Source organism: Thermobia domestica, chromosome 3 (assembly GCF_964235325.1).
Source record: "Thermobia domestica chromosome 3, izTheDome1.hap1.1, whole genome shotgun sequence".
In the NCBI taxonomy this organism is placed as follows: domain Eukaryota; kingdom Metazoa; phylum Arthropoda; class Insecta; order Zygentoma; family Lepismatidae; genus Thermobia; species Thermobia domestica.
The window spans coordinates 113,141,175-113,162,516 of NC_137456.1; the positions used below are offsets into that span (position 1 = coordinate 113,141,175).

Genomic DNA, 21,342 nt, shown 5'->3' on the forward strand with positions numbered 1-21,342 from the left:
TTTTAGAAACAAACAATAACATTTAGGGCATTCAGAGTTCAAGGGTATCAAGACCAATAACCGAAGTTGTGAGAAGAAAACAAAGTTTGTACGGTCGCTTAAGTATGTACCTTTGAAGGTGAATCTTTTGAGGAAGTAGCTGCAGAGATAGATCGTAAAAATGGAACATGTCCAAAAATAACCAAAGTGGGCTTGATTCTTCTGCAAGAGAACAAGGTATTTACGTAGCATGAAAATACCTTCAGAGAAGAATCCTGTTTGCAAGTTTTGCTTTACTAACCAACACTTTTAAGATGAATAATCGTTTTTCTTAAAAAAGCAATTTAATGTAACTTTTCATAGAGCTTGATGGTTATTTTTCTGTAGCTGTTGTGTATCTGTTCTAAGCTCGCACTGAAGATACATAAAATGTCAACTTATAGTAGTTAAACGTCGAATCACACTGCATTCCCTACAATACATGAGAATCCAATTCATATCTTTAGTTCCACAAATGGCGGTGCTAGCTACTTATCCACACTCTAATTTTCTGTTCCGGCTTACCTGTAAACGGACATGAACGAAAATATCCATATCATTCCGCTATTCAAAAATAAGATTGTCTAATGATATATTACTTCAACTCTCATACAGGACAAATCATACACGTTCATTTTGGAAATTCTGTATTGTGTAAAGTACTTGAGCACTCGCGAAACCAAGATTCAATTATTCATCTTTCCGACTTGATAGTAGAACACACACAATTGAATTGACACCGCAATCACTGTGTGTGGTTAAATATGTATTTCTATTATTTCTAAACATACTTAATTGCAGTATTCGTATCTATATTATACAGTATTTTTGTTCATTTAAAATAATGTCGTCGTTTTACTAGAGTGTTTCATAATAACATTAATAATTAAAATTGGTGAACTATTTTGCAGAGGAATACAGGTGTCAGTAGTCCATCAGCAAATCAGCGTACTTTAGTTACATGTGGTTTCACATACATCGCGATTTATATAGTAGCAGCACACAATGTAAGTCCAACAGTACGAAGCGTTGCTTGCCAACCTCTAAGATTGGTCCAGTATTGTAATTGGTAGCTTCGCCAAGTATCTGCTGACCAATTATCTTTCCCACATAACTTTTACGAAAGAAGTAAAAGTTGCTATCAGGAATGCATAACGCTTTGATAAGTTAAGCCAACGCAGTTTTCAAGATTATTTAGATAACCAATTCCAAACTACGCTGATCATTACTTTACAAATGAGCTGCTAATCAGTGGTTGCAATGTCTGAAGAATCTCATCATTCACAAAAGTTTCTACATTATGGTTTAACGATACAATTGGGTATTATTTATTTTGTAAGTAATCTAGTTATATAAAAGCAGATGCATTACAGTTGTGATAATTTTAACACTATTGTTTAGTCTTTCTTGCACACATAAGAAACCATGGTCTTACAAATATGTAATAAAGCAACTCAATCACGCTCATCATACTGGCTCCAAGAAATAATCCAATCACACCTCCAACAGACACTGAAAAACAAAGAACACCAGAAAGCGTTATTGATACTGGAATTTTAATTCACCATAAATATCATAAAAAAGTATTTTCGAATATTATACTTTCTGTAATGTATTAATAACTCTTGCAACTAAAACACAGCTCCTTATGATATGTCGAAGTCACTATTAAAATGTTTATTGTCTTGAAGGGACAAACTAATTTAAAACAACAATCTTTCAAGCTGTGCAATTTGCCATTGATGTTAATGAGCAGTCCTTAGCGACATAAAATAACATGCATATATATATATATATATATATATATATATATATATATATATATATATATTGATAGATAAATAGTGCAATATAAACCTAAGAGAAATGCAATCAAATCTTACCAATTATATCCAACATTCCTCTCATGACCCTCATACGCCGTCGTGTCTTTGAAAGTCTGATGACCTGATGAATCTGGATATAATCACCTGGACCCTTTTCGCTGCCAAAACTAGAGAAATAATTTACAGTTCAGCTAATCAAGAGAGCTATGATGTTTGACACGGTTAATACAGCAAACAAGAACATACAATACCTCACAAATTAAATTCTTTTACACTATTAAAATGATCACCTTTTTTACGGTAAGAAACTATTAATTACTAGTATATAGAGACTCTGTTAATCTTACGCTCCAAATTAATTTTCGATTAATTTTATTGTCCTTAATGTTTCATCGATAAAACTCTAAAGCATTCATTTTTCTCATCATATTCTTCAGTATTTTTAATAATTAAATTGTAAAGTACGGGACAAGAATAAACGACCAAAAATACCATTAAAACTAATGGTATTTTTGGTCGTTAATTCTTGTCCCGTACTTTATATTTATAATTACATTGATTCTCATCATTTTCCACTTTTTCCTAAAACCATCGTATACTTAATTATGCATCTTCTCGAGTCTAGAAACTAACGACAAGTAAATAAAGTATTTTCATCCTCTGCTATTAATCAGCTTCACAGTACTAAATATTCAGTACTAAATGCCAACATTAATTAACAACTTAATATATCACTATATTTTAGACAAATTCACAGTGGAATCAATAACAATTAAAGACAACAGTGAGAAAGGATATCAGCCAAATTTATACATAAATGTACCATTCTGGTATTTTTCTGATAATAACGGAGACAAACCTCAGTAAAAATGGTTGACCACAGGATATGAAATAAGAGCCTGTTGATGGCAAAGCGACATCAACTACTAGCCTCTGCACTCCCCAGGAGAATGCAACATAAAGAAAAACAATGTGTCCCAAACAGGAAAAGTGCACGGTAAGAAAGTGTAGGTGAGATCGATCGATAACGATAAATTGAATTGCCATAAAGAACCAGAGAGCAAGTGAAACAAATGTAATCAGCATCCGGAACGACATGTTTGTATATACAATGGAGTTCGAGAAGATTTGCTTAATCAAAACATTCGAAATTCCAGTTGCTACTTCAAAAATTGACAAACTACCACGACCAGCGCCGTAATGCGGAAAAGATTATACCTAAAATGTAAAACATAGCTTTCTGATGATTGGAAGATAGTAATATGGTCTGATGGATCATGTTTTCTCCTTGTATACAACAACAGGTCGGGTTTACGAATGACGCAAATTCCATCCTCCATCATTGATGCCACTGAATACTGCACTGCATGAAAAATGGTCCAGTTACGTTCTTGAAATTATTTGCAATCAACGTGACTTAATTCTAAGCCAAACACAACTTGCCCTACAAGCTCTTAGTGTTCAAGTTCGATATTAATAGAGTAAGTCATATTTTGTTACGGTGTTTCCATTATTAAAATAATTATGTGCGTATATGCATTTCGACCAAAGCAAAATATTGCTCATTCTCATCTAGAATTGACATTGATCCGTATCTGTTGCTGTTTCATTAGTAACGCGTGACGAAATAACATATCAACCCTAAACTACATCCATTGCAGTCAATTAAAGTTTAGTAGAAGGCTACGCTAAAACAGTTTAGTCACGATGGATAGGAACAAAAGACGTAAGAGAGTAGCAAAACTATAGACTGATGTCATAGTGTTTAATGTGCCTTATGTAGACAGTGAATTAAATTAACTAATTCCTTGTATCACATCTGACTGTCCATCTTGTCCAGAAGGAATGATTGAACATTTTTTTTTAGCCCAAAACAATCTGAAATCAGGTAGCATATATATCCTAATAGAAAGGAATAATCGACGATTTTTATGATTGTTAAAGAAAAAGAGTTTCCAGATCCAAAATGACTTTCTGTACTGTGAATACACATTCCCCCCGAAAAATCCTGAAATGATATGGTAAACGGAATCACATGTAATAGGGAATTGAAGTTCAGTATTTTACTACGTGAAGTTACATCAGTTTATAACCTAATGATAGGGGAACTATTTCTCAGTGATGGAACACTCACTTCTGTTGAAGAAGTCTCGTCTTCAACCCCACGCTAAGTATGTGGTCAATAACATCATATATAGGGTATCCAAGAATTCCCCGAATCCCTAGGTTGGAGTATCACAGAGAACAATGTTAGTATAGTTCAAGTAATGGTATTGGTAACTCATTTGAAGCCAAAGTGTTAGTTGGCAAAACTGTCACACGTATGTAGTTTTTAATGTAAACATATTGCTTTGCTCAGCAAATAGTTTGTTTGTTTTAACATTTCAGTGGTGAAACTATGGTTAGTAGTTCACTTACGAGGTTCAAGAACAGTTAGTTGTATAAGTGTGTGCGTGCAGGGAAGGACTACACAGAGAGCAAAAAATGACATAGATATTGACTGTATTTAGATATTGCTTTGATATAGGTCCACATGTAAAGCAGCCTTAATTGATTAGGAAAACCGTGTGTTTTCTTCAGGATGTATCAAAGACAGATCCCGTTTTGGACGTACGAAGATGTATGAGGAAGCAAGTGCTGTCATCACTCGGTGAGTTGTGATGTTTTTAACTAAATACATTAACGAAAGAGAATTGTTGAGCTGAATATATAGCATTTAGCAACGCATGGCGATATTTCAAAATATAAGTTATGAAAGCTGCTTATAACCTTATGACCGAAGTTTGCGAGCAAATCCTAGGAGTACGAGGACTTCTCAACATCCTGTCCTCGAGTTTTCTTAGGCTCACCCTTATTCTCTCAGTCTTTTATTGTACCATATTCTTTTTCAGGATTTTCACTTTCATTAATCATGAATCTTCTTTGGTCTATAACACATAAACGTGGAATATAAAACTAATATATTCGTATCTATATTTTTACTTGTAATTATGGCTACCACATTATGACCTTATTTCTTGCTCACACTTGTATTTATCGTTATAACATTATATTTGCTTTATATAAAACAGTTACCGTGTTCAATACCATGTAATTTATATCAGAATGACATAGTATTATAAATTCGTATAACTTTGAACTACATTAAAATACTTACTCCTTATATAACATATCTTCTGGTGTGGGATTTGTGCAAGATAATAGACATTTACAATTAAGACCTGTATCTTTCTCTTCATATGTATTGACTGGTTCAAGTTTATCTGTAAAAGTATTAAAATTTTATATAGAAAAATTATACTTTTCTTAGAAACATTAGTCTATAAAATTTCAAAGAATACAATTTGTTATTCATCATGCAATTGTATTTCTAACTATTGTGTTACACGAATAGTCTAAATGAGTACAGAGATTCAATCTTTTACATTGAGCCGAAGTCAATTTGTAAGTGTATCGCGTATGTGTAACTCAATGCCGAGAGGTTGTCACGAAGCAGACAACAGTATTTAATTAGTGGGGCAGAAGAGAGTGTAGTTGACCCTAGACTGATGCTGCCGAAGCTGAACCGATTCTGGGAGATGTTCATTGTGACGTTTTCCGACACCAAGTTCACACGGTCGCGCATCGTAGAAATGCATCAAGTGCGTAATTTTCGTGTACGTCGTGCTACTGTTAATCGTATTGTATAGAAATATGCGTCACAGAATCCTGGCCCACTGCAGCGACGCCAGAAGCTAGAAACGGGCCTCCCGTGAAGAGAACCCCGCCGATATTGCGTGTGGTTCGGTGTATGGCAACATTTGAAAGTACCCATACACAGCCGCAAAGCCGCACATCGCAGGCGACAATCAACCACACCATTCACAGGGATTTATTCCTCATGATCGTTCGCAAGAGCAATGTACACGTCCTGAAACGGTGCCATGTGGCTGAGGGAAAAGTGAGATGTAGGGATCTGTATGAACTTAATCCCGCGGGTGATCGGTGAAAGATAATTGTTAACATTGGTGTGGTGTGGTTGCACCTCACAAACTGTGGTAAATTTCGTGCCATTACATACAGACACGTTGCCGGCAAGAACCAAAGCACATTCTTCGCATTGTGCAGAGAGTTTCCCAAAGGGACTCATGCTTGTGGCTGGCAGGGGCAAACCACATCTCCGAAAGGAACATCAAAATTTAAAAGTCAATGTTATATACTGCCAGACTTATATCCTGACTGAAATATACCAGCATGGAATCCCAGCATTGTACAGACAAGACATGAACCAGGTTGAACTGAATCAAAACAAGGCATCCAGCCACACGGTGAAATGACCATTGGCATTCTGTCACTGGATGGAACAGGAAACTGGAATTTCGGCAACCCCATCCTCTGACATCCCAGTCAAGAGTCCAGATGTCAACCAAATGGACTATTGTGCTTTGAGACTCCTGAAGTGACTTCTGTCCCATTGTAGAGCCCGCCCGTCTCCGGAAAGCCTGCAAAAAGGAGTGGGATGTAATACCCACGGCCTGCTGCAACGCAGTTTAGTGCATTAGAATCTCCGATGCCGGACAATAGTCAATAGAAGTGGTCTGCAGATCGAACACAACAGGTGGTGAAACCACAACATTTATTTGGTAAGTGGTATTAGGTATTATGTATTCAAATTTTGCTCAATATAAGAGAATAAAATCTCTGGAGTGTTAGAAAATTGACCTAGGTAGGTAACCTAGTGTATAAAAGTATACTTTTTACTACTGTGATATGAGCATGCACTCTAAAATATTGTTTAAATGGACTTCAATGTAAACAATTGACTAGTTTAAACTTATGCATATTAGTAAAAATTAGCCCTTAATTTAATTTTTATTTTACATTTAACTTAGGAGGCAAATTTGAATATTTTACAACCTTGTATAACAAGTTTACCACCGCCATTTTTATACAGATCGGATGACTTACCTTGAACTCGTACGATATGCATTTTCCTACTGATTCATATTCCAGAGAAAATCAAATAGAGCAGAAAAAGTATTGATGTGACCATAGAAATTCACAGTTTGAGCAGTTATTTGTTGTAATAATCTTTATCACAAAACCAAATAACAAGAAAAAATAACTCTTATGAATTTAATTAAATATATATCACATATTATTTATATATGAAGATAAAGACATTTACATTTACATGAGATTTTACTAATAAATATCGTAATTAATGTACATTCTTTTAAAAAGACATTTATACAGGTTTAACCTAAATGATTAATCGGGTTTCAAGGCACTATTTAATGACAAGTAAAGGACGTACGAAGACGAGAGATACATAAAAGATAGATACAATCACGAAGTTTAAAAAGCCTGCCTTGTAGCTCGCGTGTACGCTAGATGGCAGGCCTTTGACGGCACTTTACAAGATGGCGGCAACGCAGTAGAAAAGTTTGCTATATACTTGCCATTAAACAGTGCTTTAAACCCGATTAATTTAGGCTAACCTTGTATTTTATTTGGTAATTAACTTTATTTCTAAACGTTTTATAAAGTTCGTACATAAATAAATATATACGGTACGTTACCAAACGCCCAAGAAAAATCAAAGTTACTAATTTACGCACCTTTGTTGTAATTTAAACACTTAATACCATGTCCATCACATAATCTTTGTCGATCTGAAAATAAAACAAACTATCTTATAATAGCAAGCTGAGTTTTGGTATTAATAACGTTACATCGTACTACTTACAGTAATTTTTTTAATGTTTTTCTTTTACCCTTAAATAGGTGAAAATTTATTTGAAAGTTATTCAAAACAAGTTTCGAAAATAATACAAACAATAGAACTATTATTTTCTTTATGAAGCAGTAGCAGATTGCCCAATCTTCACACGGGGAGAATACGTTTCATTTTGAACATAAAGGACAATAGAGCTGAATTTCGATTTAAGCGGGAACGGAAGTATCATTGTTCGTTTCAGCGACGAAGAAAACTATGGATTCAACACTAAAATTGGTCATATTCGATCAATTTTGAATATCTCCTTCCCCTCCTGCCTTAATTTGTGCCGTCAAAGTGAAATGATAGAAAACACCCCATGCCCGACCTGAACCTCATCCATGTTGAAAATTCGATCGAGATCGGTCCGATGGTTCAAGAGTTAAATAATCACAAACATAGCCACTTTCATTTTTATATATATTGACTTTATATATCCCCCTCCCCCTCTCTTACGTTCCACCGTCAAAGTGAAATGACAAAATACATTCCAGATTCAAACCTCATCTATGTTGAAAATTTGACCGAGAACGTTTTGCAAAAGTGTGAAAATCATATCTATATGGTGTGGGGCCTTCTTTTGCCTCCAAAACAGCTTGGATCCGACGTAGAATGCACGTATACATCTCCTGAATCGTGGTGTGTGGAATTTTGTACCATTGTTCCTCCAAAACATGCTCCAGTTCCTTAAGGGATGCTGGTGGAGGGTTATGAGAGCGAACACACCTTTCTAACTCAGATTACAATGGCTCAATGATGTTCAGATCTGGTGATTGTGGGACCCAGGGGATGTGTGATAGCTCCTGGTCATGCTCCTCAAACCATGATTTCACTGTTTCTACAGCGTGACAGGGTGCCAAATCATCTTGGTAGATACCATCACCATCAGGGAACAATATTTGGGTCATGGGTACAACCTGGTCCCCTAAAATGCCTTCGTGACTTGGACACAGTGCCTTTTGATACCCCCACAATGTTCGCCACCGTTACCACTGAAGCTTCAACCAGACGGGCACCAACGATCATGCCTCTTTGGAAGTCTGTCAGGTCGCCCATTTTACCGCACCACTTTGACACTGCGACACTCACAGGTGAACTGGTTACTGCTGACGGAAGAGGAAGGTCCACATGACACGTTAGAAACAAAAACCGATCGGCAACCGCAACACGTGTTATACACAGTGGAGGGCCAAACTTATGTGTCCTGTATGAAGTGTTTGTCAATTTTTTGTCTTTCCCCTGTATATATATATTGAATTTGATTTTAAGAGATGAACCTGGTTTCAAGTTACTGAACTTGAGAACGGAAACATGGCAAAATCACATCATGAACTGTAACTGACTTAGTTAGGAATAAAGTTGTCTATACTATGGTTTAATTAAGTTGTGCCCTGCATCTACTATAAGGACAACATTTGTGAGGCTCACGGTAGTCATACCAGCTATAATTTTGTTTTGGATCAGTTCAGTAGACGGTAATGTGGCTTAAGCACAGTTTTCGACATAACTTCAGTTAAGAAAAAAAAAAAACATAATCATAGGCTGTAACATATGGGAATATCAGTGGTTTAAATTATAACACCAAATTTGTGAGTTTTCTGCATCTTAACGAACTGTGATATATATATATATATATATATCATTTATTTATTTATTTATTTATTTTGAGGCTCTGTTTTGCTAGAAAGTGAAGTTGTCGAATTTGGAAAGAAGAAATTCTTCATCGTTTCTAGATAACTTTGTTCCGTAACGATCTATGTCTCTCGTTCACATCAGTAATATCTGGGATCTAACCTTTACCTAAATATCTATTATGAAAACCCCGCCCAGTACCAGGATATTCAAAAATTTGCATATGAATGGCAAAAGAACATCTAAATGCACGGTGCACGACAACTATGGAATTCATCTTCCGAAATTGCAGATAGAAGCATTTTGTTGTGGGGTTGCCATCTTGCTGACAATGAGGCTACTGATGAATCATGTACTAGAGTAAGAGACTTAACAAAATTAGTGTAACCATTCTTTCTCAAGCAACAAAATAGTTTCATTTACAGACTTTTAGTCATTTAAGAGATGTAGAAATTTGAATTATGTAGTTCTTTTGAATTACATTGTAACATCGATTTTAATTTTGTTCTATTCAATGTAGTTGGTATTGGTACAGTCCGCAGCAAAAAACTTCAACATGAGCACGTAAGTTTATTGTGAAACGACGAAGTCTTTTGCTCCAAAATAAGTGTCCAAGGGAGGACGCCGAAGTTTCTCCTGGCATGATTCGTGCCACTTAGACGTTATGTTGATTCCTTGCGCTGTTAGGCGTAGCTTCACAATATACTTACATGATCATGTTGCAGGTTTTCTTTGCTGCGGACTGTACCACGCTGAGCAAAAGTATGCAGCTACAAAATTGTTGAAAACACCATATATATATATATATATATATAGAATGTTTAGATATTCGGTGACCAAACTTCGGAAGCTGATTCTTTACATGAAATGAAAGAATAAAAGTTCTAATAAACATGAGTCAAAAGACCGAGCCTATTTAAATTGTTGTACGCGCATTATCATGAGCTCAATTAGTTCCGGAATTCTTTAGTATCGGTAAAGAATTCTCAAATAATATTTGTAAAAGTGTGTTCTTGTACCGCAACTTACTTTACTAAAATCTTTTTCCAGAAAGCGAAAGTTTGTAAAATATTGATATATATTTAGTGTAGAACTTACTTTAATTCCTGCATGATTCTTGAACCGCTTGGAATATGTTCCAAAGTTTTGAAGCCAAGACGATTTAAATAGGTATGTTTCACATTGTCAACGATTTATAACTTTGAAAGAATGCGTTTATCGTCCAATGTTTATGAGTACATTTATTACTATTATTATTTGATGTAAGGAATAACATCCCTGAGTTTGGTCGTTGAATTTCTAAACATACTGTGCGTTGAAAGATTGTCTACGATTAGACATGTGGCAAGAAAATTCATTTCTGTACAGAATATGTTGTACTTTCGTAAAAGAAACTACCCCCCCCCACTCCCCAAGAACTTTAAAAAATGATACCTAAAGATCTACCGTTAAAACTTATTTAACTTTGATGTAGTCTGACATGTTCTCTTTGATGGTTGACAGCTATCTTTATTAAAAATAGTGCATTCCTGTACTTGTTCTAAAGTTCAGACTGTTAACTACTATTCTGCATAAAAGTTTTATTAAACATAGTCAGGCATAGAAGGTTATAAATAGAAATAATATTGATAACAACGTTTTGTCAACTTGAGTTACGTTATGAGGAGGTTAATTATAAATTACTTTTTATGTTATTTACCTGTACTGTAGCCTACGAACGTATCCGTGCAATTACAGTGCTTCATTTTCTGTTCAACTTTACACTGTGCTATGCAGGCAGAATAACTATAGAATGGAAAAGTCCACATATCTTCGTTTTCCTCTGGAAATCTACATTTCCTCGAATCTCGAGGAACACTTATAACTTCGTCCTGGGCTACTTCTTCCGTTATTAGCAACATGAAGTATCCACTAAACGCAGTGAGATGTTCAAATACTTTCGCTGTGCCAAAACTCTCCTTCAATGGAACATCAAAACGCGAAAAATAAAATATCTGTAAATTAGAAAATTTTTAAATATAAATTAAAAATACATTTGAATATAAGTTTCAGCAATAAATATATACTGTATTATTCATTATTATTCATGTTAAATCTTCTTTGTATCCCTACAAAGCAATTGCTTTGGTGATTGGTAACCCTTAAGCAAAGAAGAATAGTACACGATATGGTATTCTTGTACAAAATATTTAATAATAAACTAAACTTTAAGAAATTGCTTTCCAGCTTACAAATAAATGTGATAAACGTACCAAATAGAACAGCACGCATAGATAACTATAATTTCCTTCATTGAACAAAAGCAAGGATGAAAATGCTAAATAAATCACCAATATGGAGAATGAATGCGGTCTACGATAGAGTTATAACATGATAAGTAATATAGATATATATTTGACTCAGAGGCGGATTAGGGCTTTTGGGGCCCTGGAGCTGACTATTTCAAGGGGTCCTATGTAAAATAATAATTAATTTCAGCGCATAAATTTTCTTTACTGCCTTCCACAGCCTTACAGGCTTATCGAAACACCGAGAACTAGTGTATGTTGTAATATTTTAATGTGCTCCAAGTTTATAATAATTAATTTAATTATATTCATTATTAACAGTTAAATGCTCATATACTGCAGTGTAATACAAATGCCAAATAAAAATCAAAAGTCAAAAAAATCGAAGAATTTTGGGTGGGCCTCGGAGCCTAGGCTCCACTGGCTCCGCCCTTAATCCGCTTCTGACTTGACTACCTTACAGGGTTTAAAAATGAAATTATGAATATATCATTATAGATAGGAACTGTAATTTGGCATAATAACCGTTGTGTTCTGTTTCAAAATAAATTAATAAAACATACGTTTCTTTATATAAGTTTTACAAGATACAACCACGATCGCCCACCAAATCGTTCAGTTGAAACTAAATGTTGGTTGTCTCAAACATTTTCATAAAAATACGTATTTTGTAGTTATAATTTTAAGAACATTATACACTTACAAGATGTGCGTAATTTAGTTTTTATTGATTACGTATGTTTTCCCTTTTTGTGTATTCCATGTATACACAATTTGTTCAGTATTCAAATTATTAAAACCAATTAATAATATAAGGAAGCATGTTGATCTCTTCAATCCAGATAACATTTAAATCAAGTAACTCCCACTGAATATATCAGGATTTAACCATGATTTTCATTAAAATGTTTGGATCTGAACTCATAACCTTTATTGTTTCTATTGTGTGGTTAACTTGAACTATAAACACTACTAATTTCGATCTCTATAATGACAAAACGTTAATAAAAATAGGTTTTAGTTATATTCAAGTACCTGAAAATAGTAGTGACCCCACATAAGATTAAACTGTAACTCAGTAGAGCGTGTTGAAGACAAGAGTATACTTCTCTCAATCTCCCCACTGAAACTAAGAAATAATTTATATTTTAATTTACAGGACGAGTATATGTTTATGTAAATTTACTTGTAAAATACAGAAAACTGTTGTATTTATTATAAGCAAAAACACATATTTTTTAATGCATTGCGGTGACACAAAATGTAGTATGAACAGGTAAATAATTAGAATTATGTTAGTAATAAATCTATAGTAGTTGCGTCTGAGACCTGGCCATTATTATTATTATTATTATTATTATTATTATTATTATTATTATTATTATTATTATTATTATTATTATTATATTTGGAGCAATGTTAACAATGATGAAAATTGATCATCAACTTTTGATTTACTTACTTATAAAGACATTATTACCTACACTCTTCTATACATAAGGATTAGGATTAGAAAATATATGTCTGAGCTTTTGGCAGATATGGCCATGTGGCGCCTCACATATAAGGGATGAAGTTCCTTGGTGATCATACTGCCCGTGGAATTGGGGAGATAGTAAGGAGTAGGGAAGGAAAAAAGCAGCCTGAAACCCTTATGTTAGGTACCATAGCAACATTTGCATGGTGTGAATAAGGAAAACAAAGAAACCTCACTCAGGGTGACTGGGTAGAAAAGGCTTTTACAGTTTTTAGATCAAATGTCCTCTGCAGGAATTGAACCCATGGACTTCGCACTAAAGGCAACAGTATTAGCGACTACGCTACGCGAGAGCAGTCTTCTATAGACAAAATACTATATTGAACACTGTCATCTCAACTTGTACTTACAGAAATTAAATTGTTTTTCTTATCTAACTAGTTAGTAAAAGGTTTCTACAGTCTCTATATTTTAAATTTTGATTTGTTTGAGACAACAATCTTTAATTGCATAATTACGAAACTGTTGGTTACATACAAAGATTTATATTTATTAAAATTGGAATAATGGTTACATACAAAAGATATTTATATTTACTACATTTGGAAAATTGAAAGCAAGAAAAATGTTTCAAAGAGTCATGAGGCTTCCTAGAAATGCATTTTGTTAGAAACATTTCGTAGCTCATATTTAGTGTCAGTGTTACTTCGTATAATTCAAAATTTTGCAATTGATTTTTATAATTCGTGTTATGAAACAAATAATTGTATACCTATGTTAGTAATTAGTAAAGAAAATCTGTGCTACTTACTTGTAGTTTGACATAATTATTTTGGCACAATGTAAACTATTTTTTATTACAAACTTTATAATATGTTATAAGATTGTTTTAAAACAAATTATTTTCTGTGTGTTATATTTCATACCTATTACAATAACAGAATGAATATTGTACAATATACCTAGACTTGTTGTTAGTATCTAACCTAGGCTAGTGGATTCATAAAACTTATAGCTCAAAATATTAAATTATTTAATATTATATAATAGCATATAATATTAAGTGCTATTTATTTATTTTTTAATTTTTGAATCATTAAATGCAGAATGCCGCTATTATTACGGTTGCCTGGGAAAATACAGCAAAAAAGGTACCCACGTTACTCGAATAAATAATGAGTGTAAAATAGTGATCATTACTAAGAATTTTTCAAATCTATTTTTTAAACCTTATATATAAGATAAAAAAAAGAGAAACGTTTAACGTCTTATAGAAATTCTAAGATATAAAATAACAAGAATATTCTTTCATCTTAATTTAAATACAAAATGTTCACCCCCCCCCAAAAAAAAAATATATATATATCTTAGGGAAAATGAACAGCTTAAAAATAAGTGAGTTTTGTTTTAGCGTGTGAAACTATGTTATACTTCCGAACTATGCGAATGTAATACTAAATAGAAGAAATACATCTATAACTTCTAGTTACAATAGAGAGATAAGATGAAGGAATGAATCTCTTATTCGGAGGCTGGATTAATATGTATATATATATATATATATATATATATATATATATATATATATATATATATATATATATATTGGTTATTTCTTAACGGTATCTGATGTTTACCAGTTCGAGTACAAAGGAGGAATGAGATCAAAAATAAATTTTTGAGCTCCTAACATTTTTCGCTTACGCAAATTATTAAATATCTATATAAACCAATAATAGCAATAATACTAAATACTAACCTTGTCTGCTTAGAACCATATGCGTAACAGAATGGCATATCAGAAGGCAAAGGAAGAAAGTGAGAACAGCAATCAAATTTTGTATTGTCAATGGAACAATTCTGGAAAGTCTGTTCACATGGTGGTCTGAAAAAGAAATGCCAGTATATTCTTTTTCTAAAAGCTTTGGGATTAACTCTTCTTAAACCATTTGTCTTAATGTTAGAAAAACTTATTATTTTAAACACTGCAAGGCAAACCAACTTATTAAAAGAATTACGAATGGTTTGGGCTTGATGTTCTGTAGGAGCGTATTGTTATAGTGGGGCTCAGGGATTCACTAATCCTCATCTCTAAAATGGATATGTGAGACAATATGGGATAAATTTGGACAAACTGTAGTGCAGACCACATCAGCTTGTGTGTATGCCGAAGCCAAGTAATGTGTTAACCATAAACTGTAATTATCTTTTTAAAGAATTATACAAATCATACCAAAATACGTTACCAAAATATGTCGGATATTTGATGCTCACTCGGTACACTTAAAGTTGCACAGGATGAAGGTTGTTTAAGCCACTCAAAGTCAATTTATAAGGAGTTTGGTGTATCAAAACGCCTTTATATATCTACTTTGTTTGTCCGTGTGTCCATCTGCCCGTCCGAGAGAGAGAAAAACCTAAAAGTAACTACTTCATGGACAACTATCAATTATGGCTACAAAGTAGAGAGTCAAAAGTTTAGATCTTACATGAAGATGATGCATTGACCGAGAGTGGAAGAAATCAACTATTTTCGATTTTTAATATTGATCACTATAGACCAAACATGATATTTAACAGTGAGACACGGTTCCCTGCAATCAACTAAGCACCCCAAGAATACAATTTATTTTCATCCTTAACTCTCTATTAAAACCGGAAGTGATAGAAATTCACTAGAACTTCCGGTATCAATATTGATCTACATAGAGCAATAACGATAAGAGATAGGGAGAAGCGTTCTTTTAAACTCTATTTAGCGTTCCAAGTTTAGTAGATGGATTTACTTAGAACCTTATTCAAATCGGAAGTGGCAAAACTCAACCACTTCCTTTTTAAAGCTCATAGCTATAAAGTAAAAACGCTAATAGATAGCAAGAAGTAATTTTCAACAATTAATTAAAGGTCCCAAAAATATATTTCGTATCTACTCTAATATTCCTAGTAAAACCAGAAGTGGCAAAATCTACTACAACTTCCGGTTTTAATTTTAACTGAGAAAATATCACGTCATACCAACCAAACTCTTTTACAGGATGATGCCGGTGAGCTCCTGTTATATAATTATGTGATTTACAACGTTTGCGTTTATAGTAGCCGTGAGAAACCAGCACAGTGTTGAATTCGTCGATCGTGATGCGTCTCCGGTCCATCGGTGATGTACACGATAAGAGACAGATAATTCCCACAAAAGACGTGCTTCTTGTGCCGAGTAGCTGCTAGATAGTGGGACCCTTTCAGCATGACTTGTTTTAATCCTACATTTGACAGCTGTAAAACCATACTTGCTAACTTTAATCTTCCTACACTAGAACAAAGGCGACATATGATGGACTTATTATTCATTCAAAAAGTAACGCAAAATATTTTGGATTGTCCTGATTTAGTTTCTTTATTGAATTTTCATGTCCCCACATTAAAAGTACGTAGAAACACTGGTCTTTATTACTACAGAAAATCAAGAACTAATATAATGATGAAATCACCAATCTGGAGGACAACAGCTTTGTATAATAGAATGTGTACAAATAACAATGAATTTGATATATGTGATATGTCGCCTAAGAAATTTCGGAATGCCATTATCATGAGTTATCAAGAGTTGTGAACTCAAGTTATGTTATCAAGAGTTACGAACATGTAATTGCGTAATTTACAACACTGTAATTGGGCTATAGCCTGTTGTGTTGACAATAAATAAATAAATAAATGATCCTCTGTGACCTGCCGTGTGAACAGACAAACTGAATAAATAATCGATCATTGAAAGCAGGCATACGTTCTCATGTTTCTTGGCACAATTTTCCGAACACTAGTATTATCGCCCCAAGAATATCTTCGTTACTGTCGGGAGAGATCGCAGTAATGGGGCGAGTGGAGGCCAGTGGTTTTCAATGATAAAGATTGTTTCTATTTTGTACACAGTAACGTATCCAATGATGGGAAAATGAGCGGAAATAGTCAACATGAGTCGCTGAGAGAGCGTACAGTTATCATTCTGGTTTAATGTAATTTAACAAGCTTGACATCCCGTTTGAATCTGTTTCCTTTTAAGATGAGTATACTTGATGTAAATATTTCCATTCATTTGATATATCATCAACGAGATCGATATTTTGTATTCACTATATTATTTATGGTGTACATTTCACAATACAATAAACAAGTGTGACTAACATTTTATTAATTTAGATTATTGGTTGAGTTGATTTTGAGTTTAACATCCCTTTTACCAGCAAGTCTATATGAGAGGAGACTTACAGATTAACGTGGGATACGAACCACATGAGTTCCTGCTGGGAATCAAAACCGGGTTTCCCAGGCCAAAGGCGCGTAAGCTAACCGCTTAGCCACGATTTAGCTTATTGGGAAAGGAGATAATCACATTACTTAATTTTGCAGCAATAACTTCTTTTATTGGTTCACCGCAACACGATATAAGTTCATTTTGCGTTTCAGGTGACAGTTTGCATATGCTGGAGCATATATTCAGGAAGGGATCAAGAGCAAATGGGATGAATTATAGATGTAATTTGAAGTTACATACATTACTATATCAAGCTCATTCAAAAGAAACTTAAAACGCATTCCCAAATAGCCATAGACTAAGTCTGTGGTTGAGAATGCGTTTTTGAAGCGTTACCCCCTAGAGCGAACGCGATCAAGATGGCTATTTGGTAACTAAACTTTCGCCAGAGTTGTAAATCATACTGTGAGCCAGTAAGGGTTTCCAGGTCTTTTCTTGCCAACTCCAGATCTATAATAGCAGAGTTCCAGTACGCTGTACAAAGCATCTTCAAACCAGTTGTTTCTTGCTAAAATCCCCTTGCTTGGCAACACGTCTTTTCCTTTTTTCCCTTCCTTTTGACATCTCTTAAACAGCAGGCGGTTTATTGTTCCGAAACGCACCAAATACGCTCGAGCTGACGTTTTATCTGCGTTTTATTGCTTTCGCGTTTGTAATTAGCCATCCACATTTAAATACATGGTCATCGTATTCCAAGCGTATGCATAAGCAATAAAAACGTTTTGCAAACGCTACAAATAGCCAGGAACTAAGCCAGGCATTACTGAGAAGAATCAGTTCCTTTCTAACCATAAAAGTAGGTTTCGAAAAAAAAAAAATACTTTACCTTAGTTGAAGGGTTAAGAGGAAATGGACATATAATATTGGTGGCCAAGAAATCATTGACCTCGACAAAAATAACAAAACACGTGACCTGTCACCGCCTATTTTGAATCATTCGCCACAGTTCCAATAGAATTAACTACAACAGGAAACTTCGGTTTAATAGGAGAGGGTGGAAACAATAATAAAGACTTGTAGTGTATGACTATCTCACAGCAATTTCTGACGTTTGATTAATTAGAGCAGTTCAGAAGAGTTACTTGAGTTAGACGTTCAGAGTGTTGTAATAAGAACTTACTTTGCAATTGCAAAATGTCGCAAAACGTTTTACAAAAGTGGTTAAAGCGAAAAAAAAAAACAAATGTGTGAATTTCGATGAGGAAAATGTGCAAACAAAGAAACCAAGAAAACAACGGAGAAAAATCTAAACAAATATTAGTTCACAGAAAAACAAAAAACGTTTTAGAAAAATGGTGTAGAATGAAAAAAAGTAGTAGTGTTAATTTTGGCGAAGAAAATGTGCAAAAACAACAATCGAGTAAAAACGAAGAAATATTTAGAGAAATACTTCAGAGAAAGACGTTTATTTAATAATAATAATAATAATAATAATAATAATAATAATAATAATAATAATAATAATAATAATAATAATAATAATAATAATTGTTATTATTAAAATTCTGGGGAAACAAACGCATAAAATCAGAACACTAAGCCCCCCCCCCTCAAACAAGAATCCTGGCTACGCTACTGTTGAGCCTTATAATATTATAACAATTCTAATCCCTCTCTTTATTCTTCTCACTTTCATTCGTCTCTTCTACAGAAAGTATCAAACAACGATGAAACATGTGTCTAATTATTTTAAATGGAAGTCCATATACCAAATTGCAAATATTTACCCTCAAGACATGCGAAGATATGGATATTTTACTGTAATAATTGCCTCTCTATTTCCCCTACTTCCTCTTCAAATTTCCAAGGATCTTTCGTTAGTGGTAATTACGTCATAAATCCTATACGCTGTCAAAATTTCGAGTTTATACCTTAAGCAGTTTGACTGAGCATTGATCACTCAGTCACTCACTCACTTAGAATATCTTATATATATATATATTGTAAGAATCTGCACCATTCAATGTATTATTCCTCCAAAACACATGTTACAACCATAGAACACGTGCTATTATTTATTCAAGCAGACAACACATGGAGTAAACAGGAAGACACGAGACCTGCACGATGAAACCAGAGGAGGAACGAGCCACCCACAAATCACCTATAAAAGAAGGCCAGAAGGGGACCAAATAATCAGTGGAGCACTGATCAAATAACCTACAGCACCTGTTTGACTTTGACAAGGGTGATCCCACCTCATCAAATCTCTTGTAGCTGCGTTGAGCGAAGGAGATTCCTAGCTACAACTTATTCCTGGAAGCTGCATTGGGCAGAAGGGAGTGTCCCCGTGAGACAAGCCTTTGCAACACCTTTTGGGCCGCATTGGGCAAAAGGGTATCTGTACAAAAGTAATATCTACCTTCATCAAAACCTAGGCCAATTTACTTGTGCTGAGGTTATACATTGGAAACACTTGTTTATATTACAACAACTTTGTAACTATTTTATAGAGTATCGTTTTATAAAATTGGTGAAGGAATAAATCCAGGACTATTATTGATTCTACCAAATAGACATTACAATATATATTCTTAATATTGCGCCCCCTTTTCTCGTAAAAAAAGAAATGTTTGAAGACACTGGAACATGTGTCTATTGTATATACCGAGTTTCATCTCCCTAAGTTGAGGATCTTCTCCGATATTCTACCTTTGATGTAAACTTAAATCTTCCTTAAAAGATACATTTTAAATAATCTTAATAGCTTACGATACTTTGCCTACGGTTTCCTTGATGTATACCAAGCCATTAATGTTTATTTGTATCGGAATAATTATACCAATATTAAACTTTATATGTAAGAAGAAAATAATATTCAGAACCATTAAGAAATTGTCCTGTAGTGTTTATGCAACACGCTTGAAATCATATCTCTTTTCTCAAAATGTTTGTTGTACTTACATATAGGCTCCTTCTTCTGGAACTATGCATACACCCACGGCAATTGGAGCTGAGATGTTCCATGTATCATCCTCTTCTTCAATCTCAAATGTTATTGCACTTTCATAGATATCCATCCATAGTGATAGCGTAGCATATAAAGAGCAAAGCACAAATATGATCCAAATACACATCCATAGAAACCTGAAACATAAAGGCAAACAATTAGCATTGATTTTTAAAAAAGAATTTAGTAGTAGTAATAATAATACGAGTTTTCTTCTCAGTCAAACGTATATGCATAGATTAAAACATTACAATGTTTAAAAAAATTAAAACAACATAATACAGTATGTCTTAACATTCTTTAAATATAAATATATGCGAACATAATTGTTCCCATGTTACGTAATTGAAATTCAAACATTGTCATAGAAAAGATATATTTTTAAAATATAGAGAAATCTGTATTATGCATAGTGGATGGATTTTATGTGACATTTAACCACGTTATTTTTAATTAAGAACCCAATCTTACAAATTAGTACATTTTTAAACATGCATTTTGGAAAGTTGGCACTATTATTTCGACTCGCTTCTGCCATTTTTTGCCATGTTAGGGCTGGCATTAACTAACTGAAACTAACATTCTTGTTTATTTCAAGATAAGACAGCAAATAAACTGGAGATATAAAGAAGGGTGTTGGAAGACAAAGACAATAAGATAAGTAGAACAAAGAGAATATATATCACTTAACAGAAAAGATGGAAGCTTCTTACCTCTAGAAGGAGAGAGGCTACTGTCTATATGTAAATTAAATATCTTAGATCGTACCTTAACCAGCATGGGGAATTACATATCGAAACTCAACACATAATACAGTCTATCAGGCATGTCAAACTTAGTATCTCAAGATCGCCAAATAGATATCAGTGAACAATAATGCGAGTCGAGAAAAACATTTTTATGCTTAATGTTGTATTTAAAAAATAACTAAATACATAAAATCATTAATTTTGTACTTCTTGTTTTCAATGAATGTGAAAAAAATCCCTGTCGTAGATGGATACCTATTGTTTCTTTCCTGGCAAATGATTTATTTATTTATTTTGTTTTACTCTACAGCTAGCTATAGCCTCCTTAGAAACGATAA

At 33.8% G+C, this 21,342-nt stretch overlaps 1 protein-coding gene across 1 annotated transcript; it reads right to left on the reverse strand.

The window, feature by feature from the left end:
* Nucleotides 1-1,341: 1,341 nt before the first annotated feature.
* On the reverse strand, nt 1,342-21,141 carry LOC145681496 (sodium channel protein Nach-like). The gene is made up of 9 exons (XM_081753146.1): nt 21,024-21,141; nt 20,210-20,392; nt 14,759-14,884; nt 12,558-12,651; nt 10,934-11,228; nt 7,445-7,498; nt 5,002-5,107; nt 1,902-2,011; nt 1,342-1,530 (listed from the first exon to the last, which is right to left on the reverse strand). The coding sequence occupies exons 2-9, from the start codon at nt 20,380-20,382 to the stop codon at nt 1,409-1,411; spliced, it is 1,080 nt and encodes a 359-aa protein (XP_081609272.1). The 5' UTR covers nt 20,383-20,392; nt 21,024-21,141; the 3' UTR covers nt 1,342-1,408.
* Between the last annotated feature and the right edge of the window lie 201 nt (nt 21,142-21,342).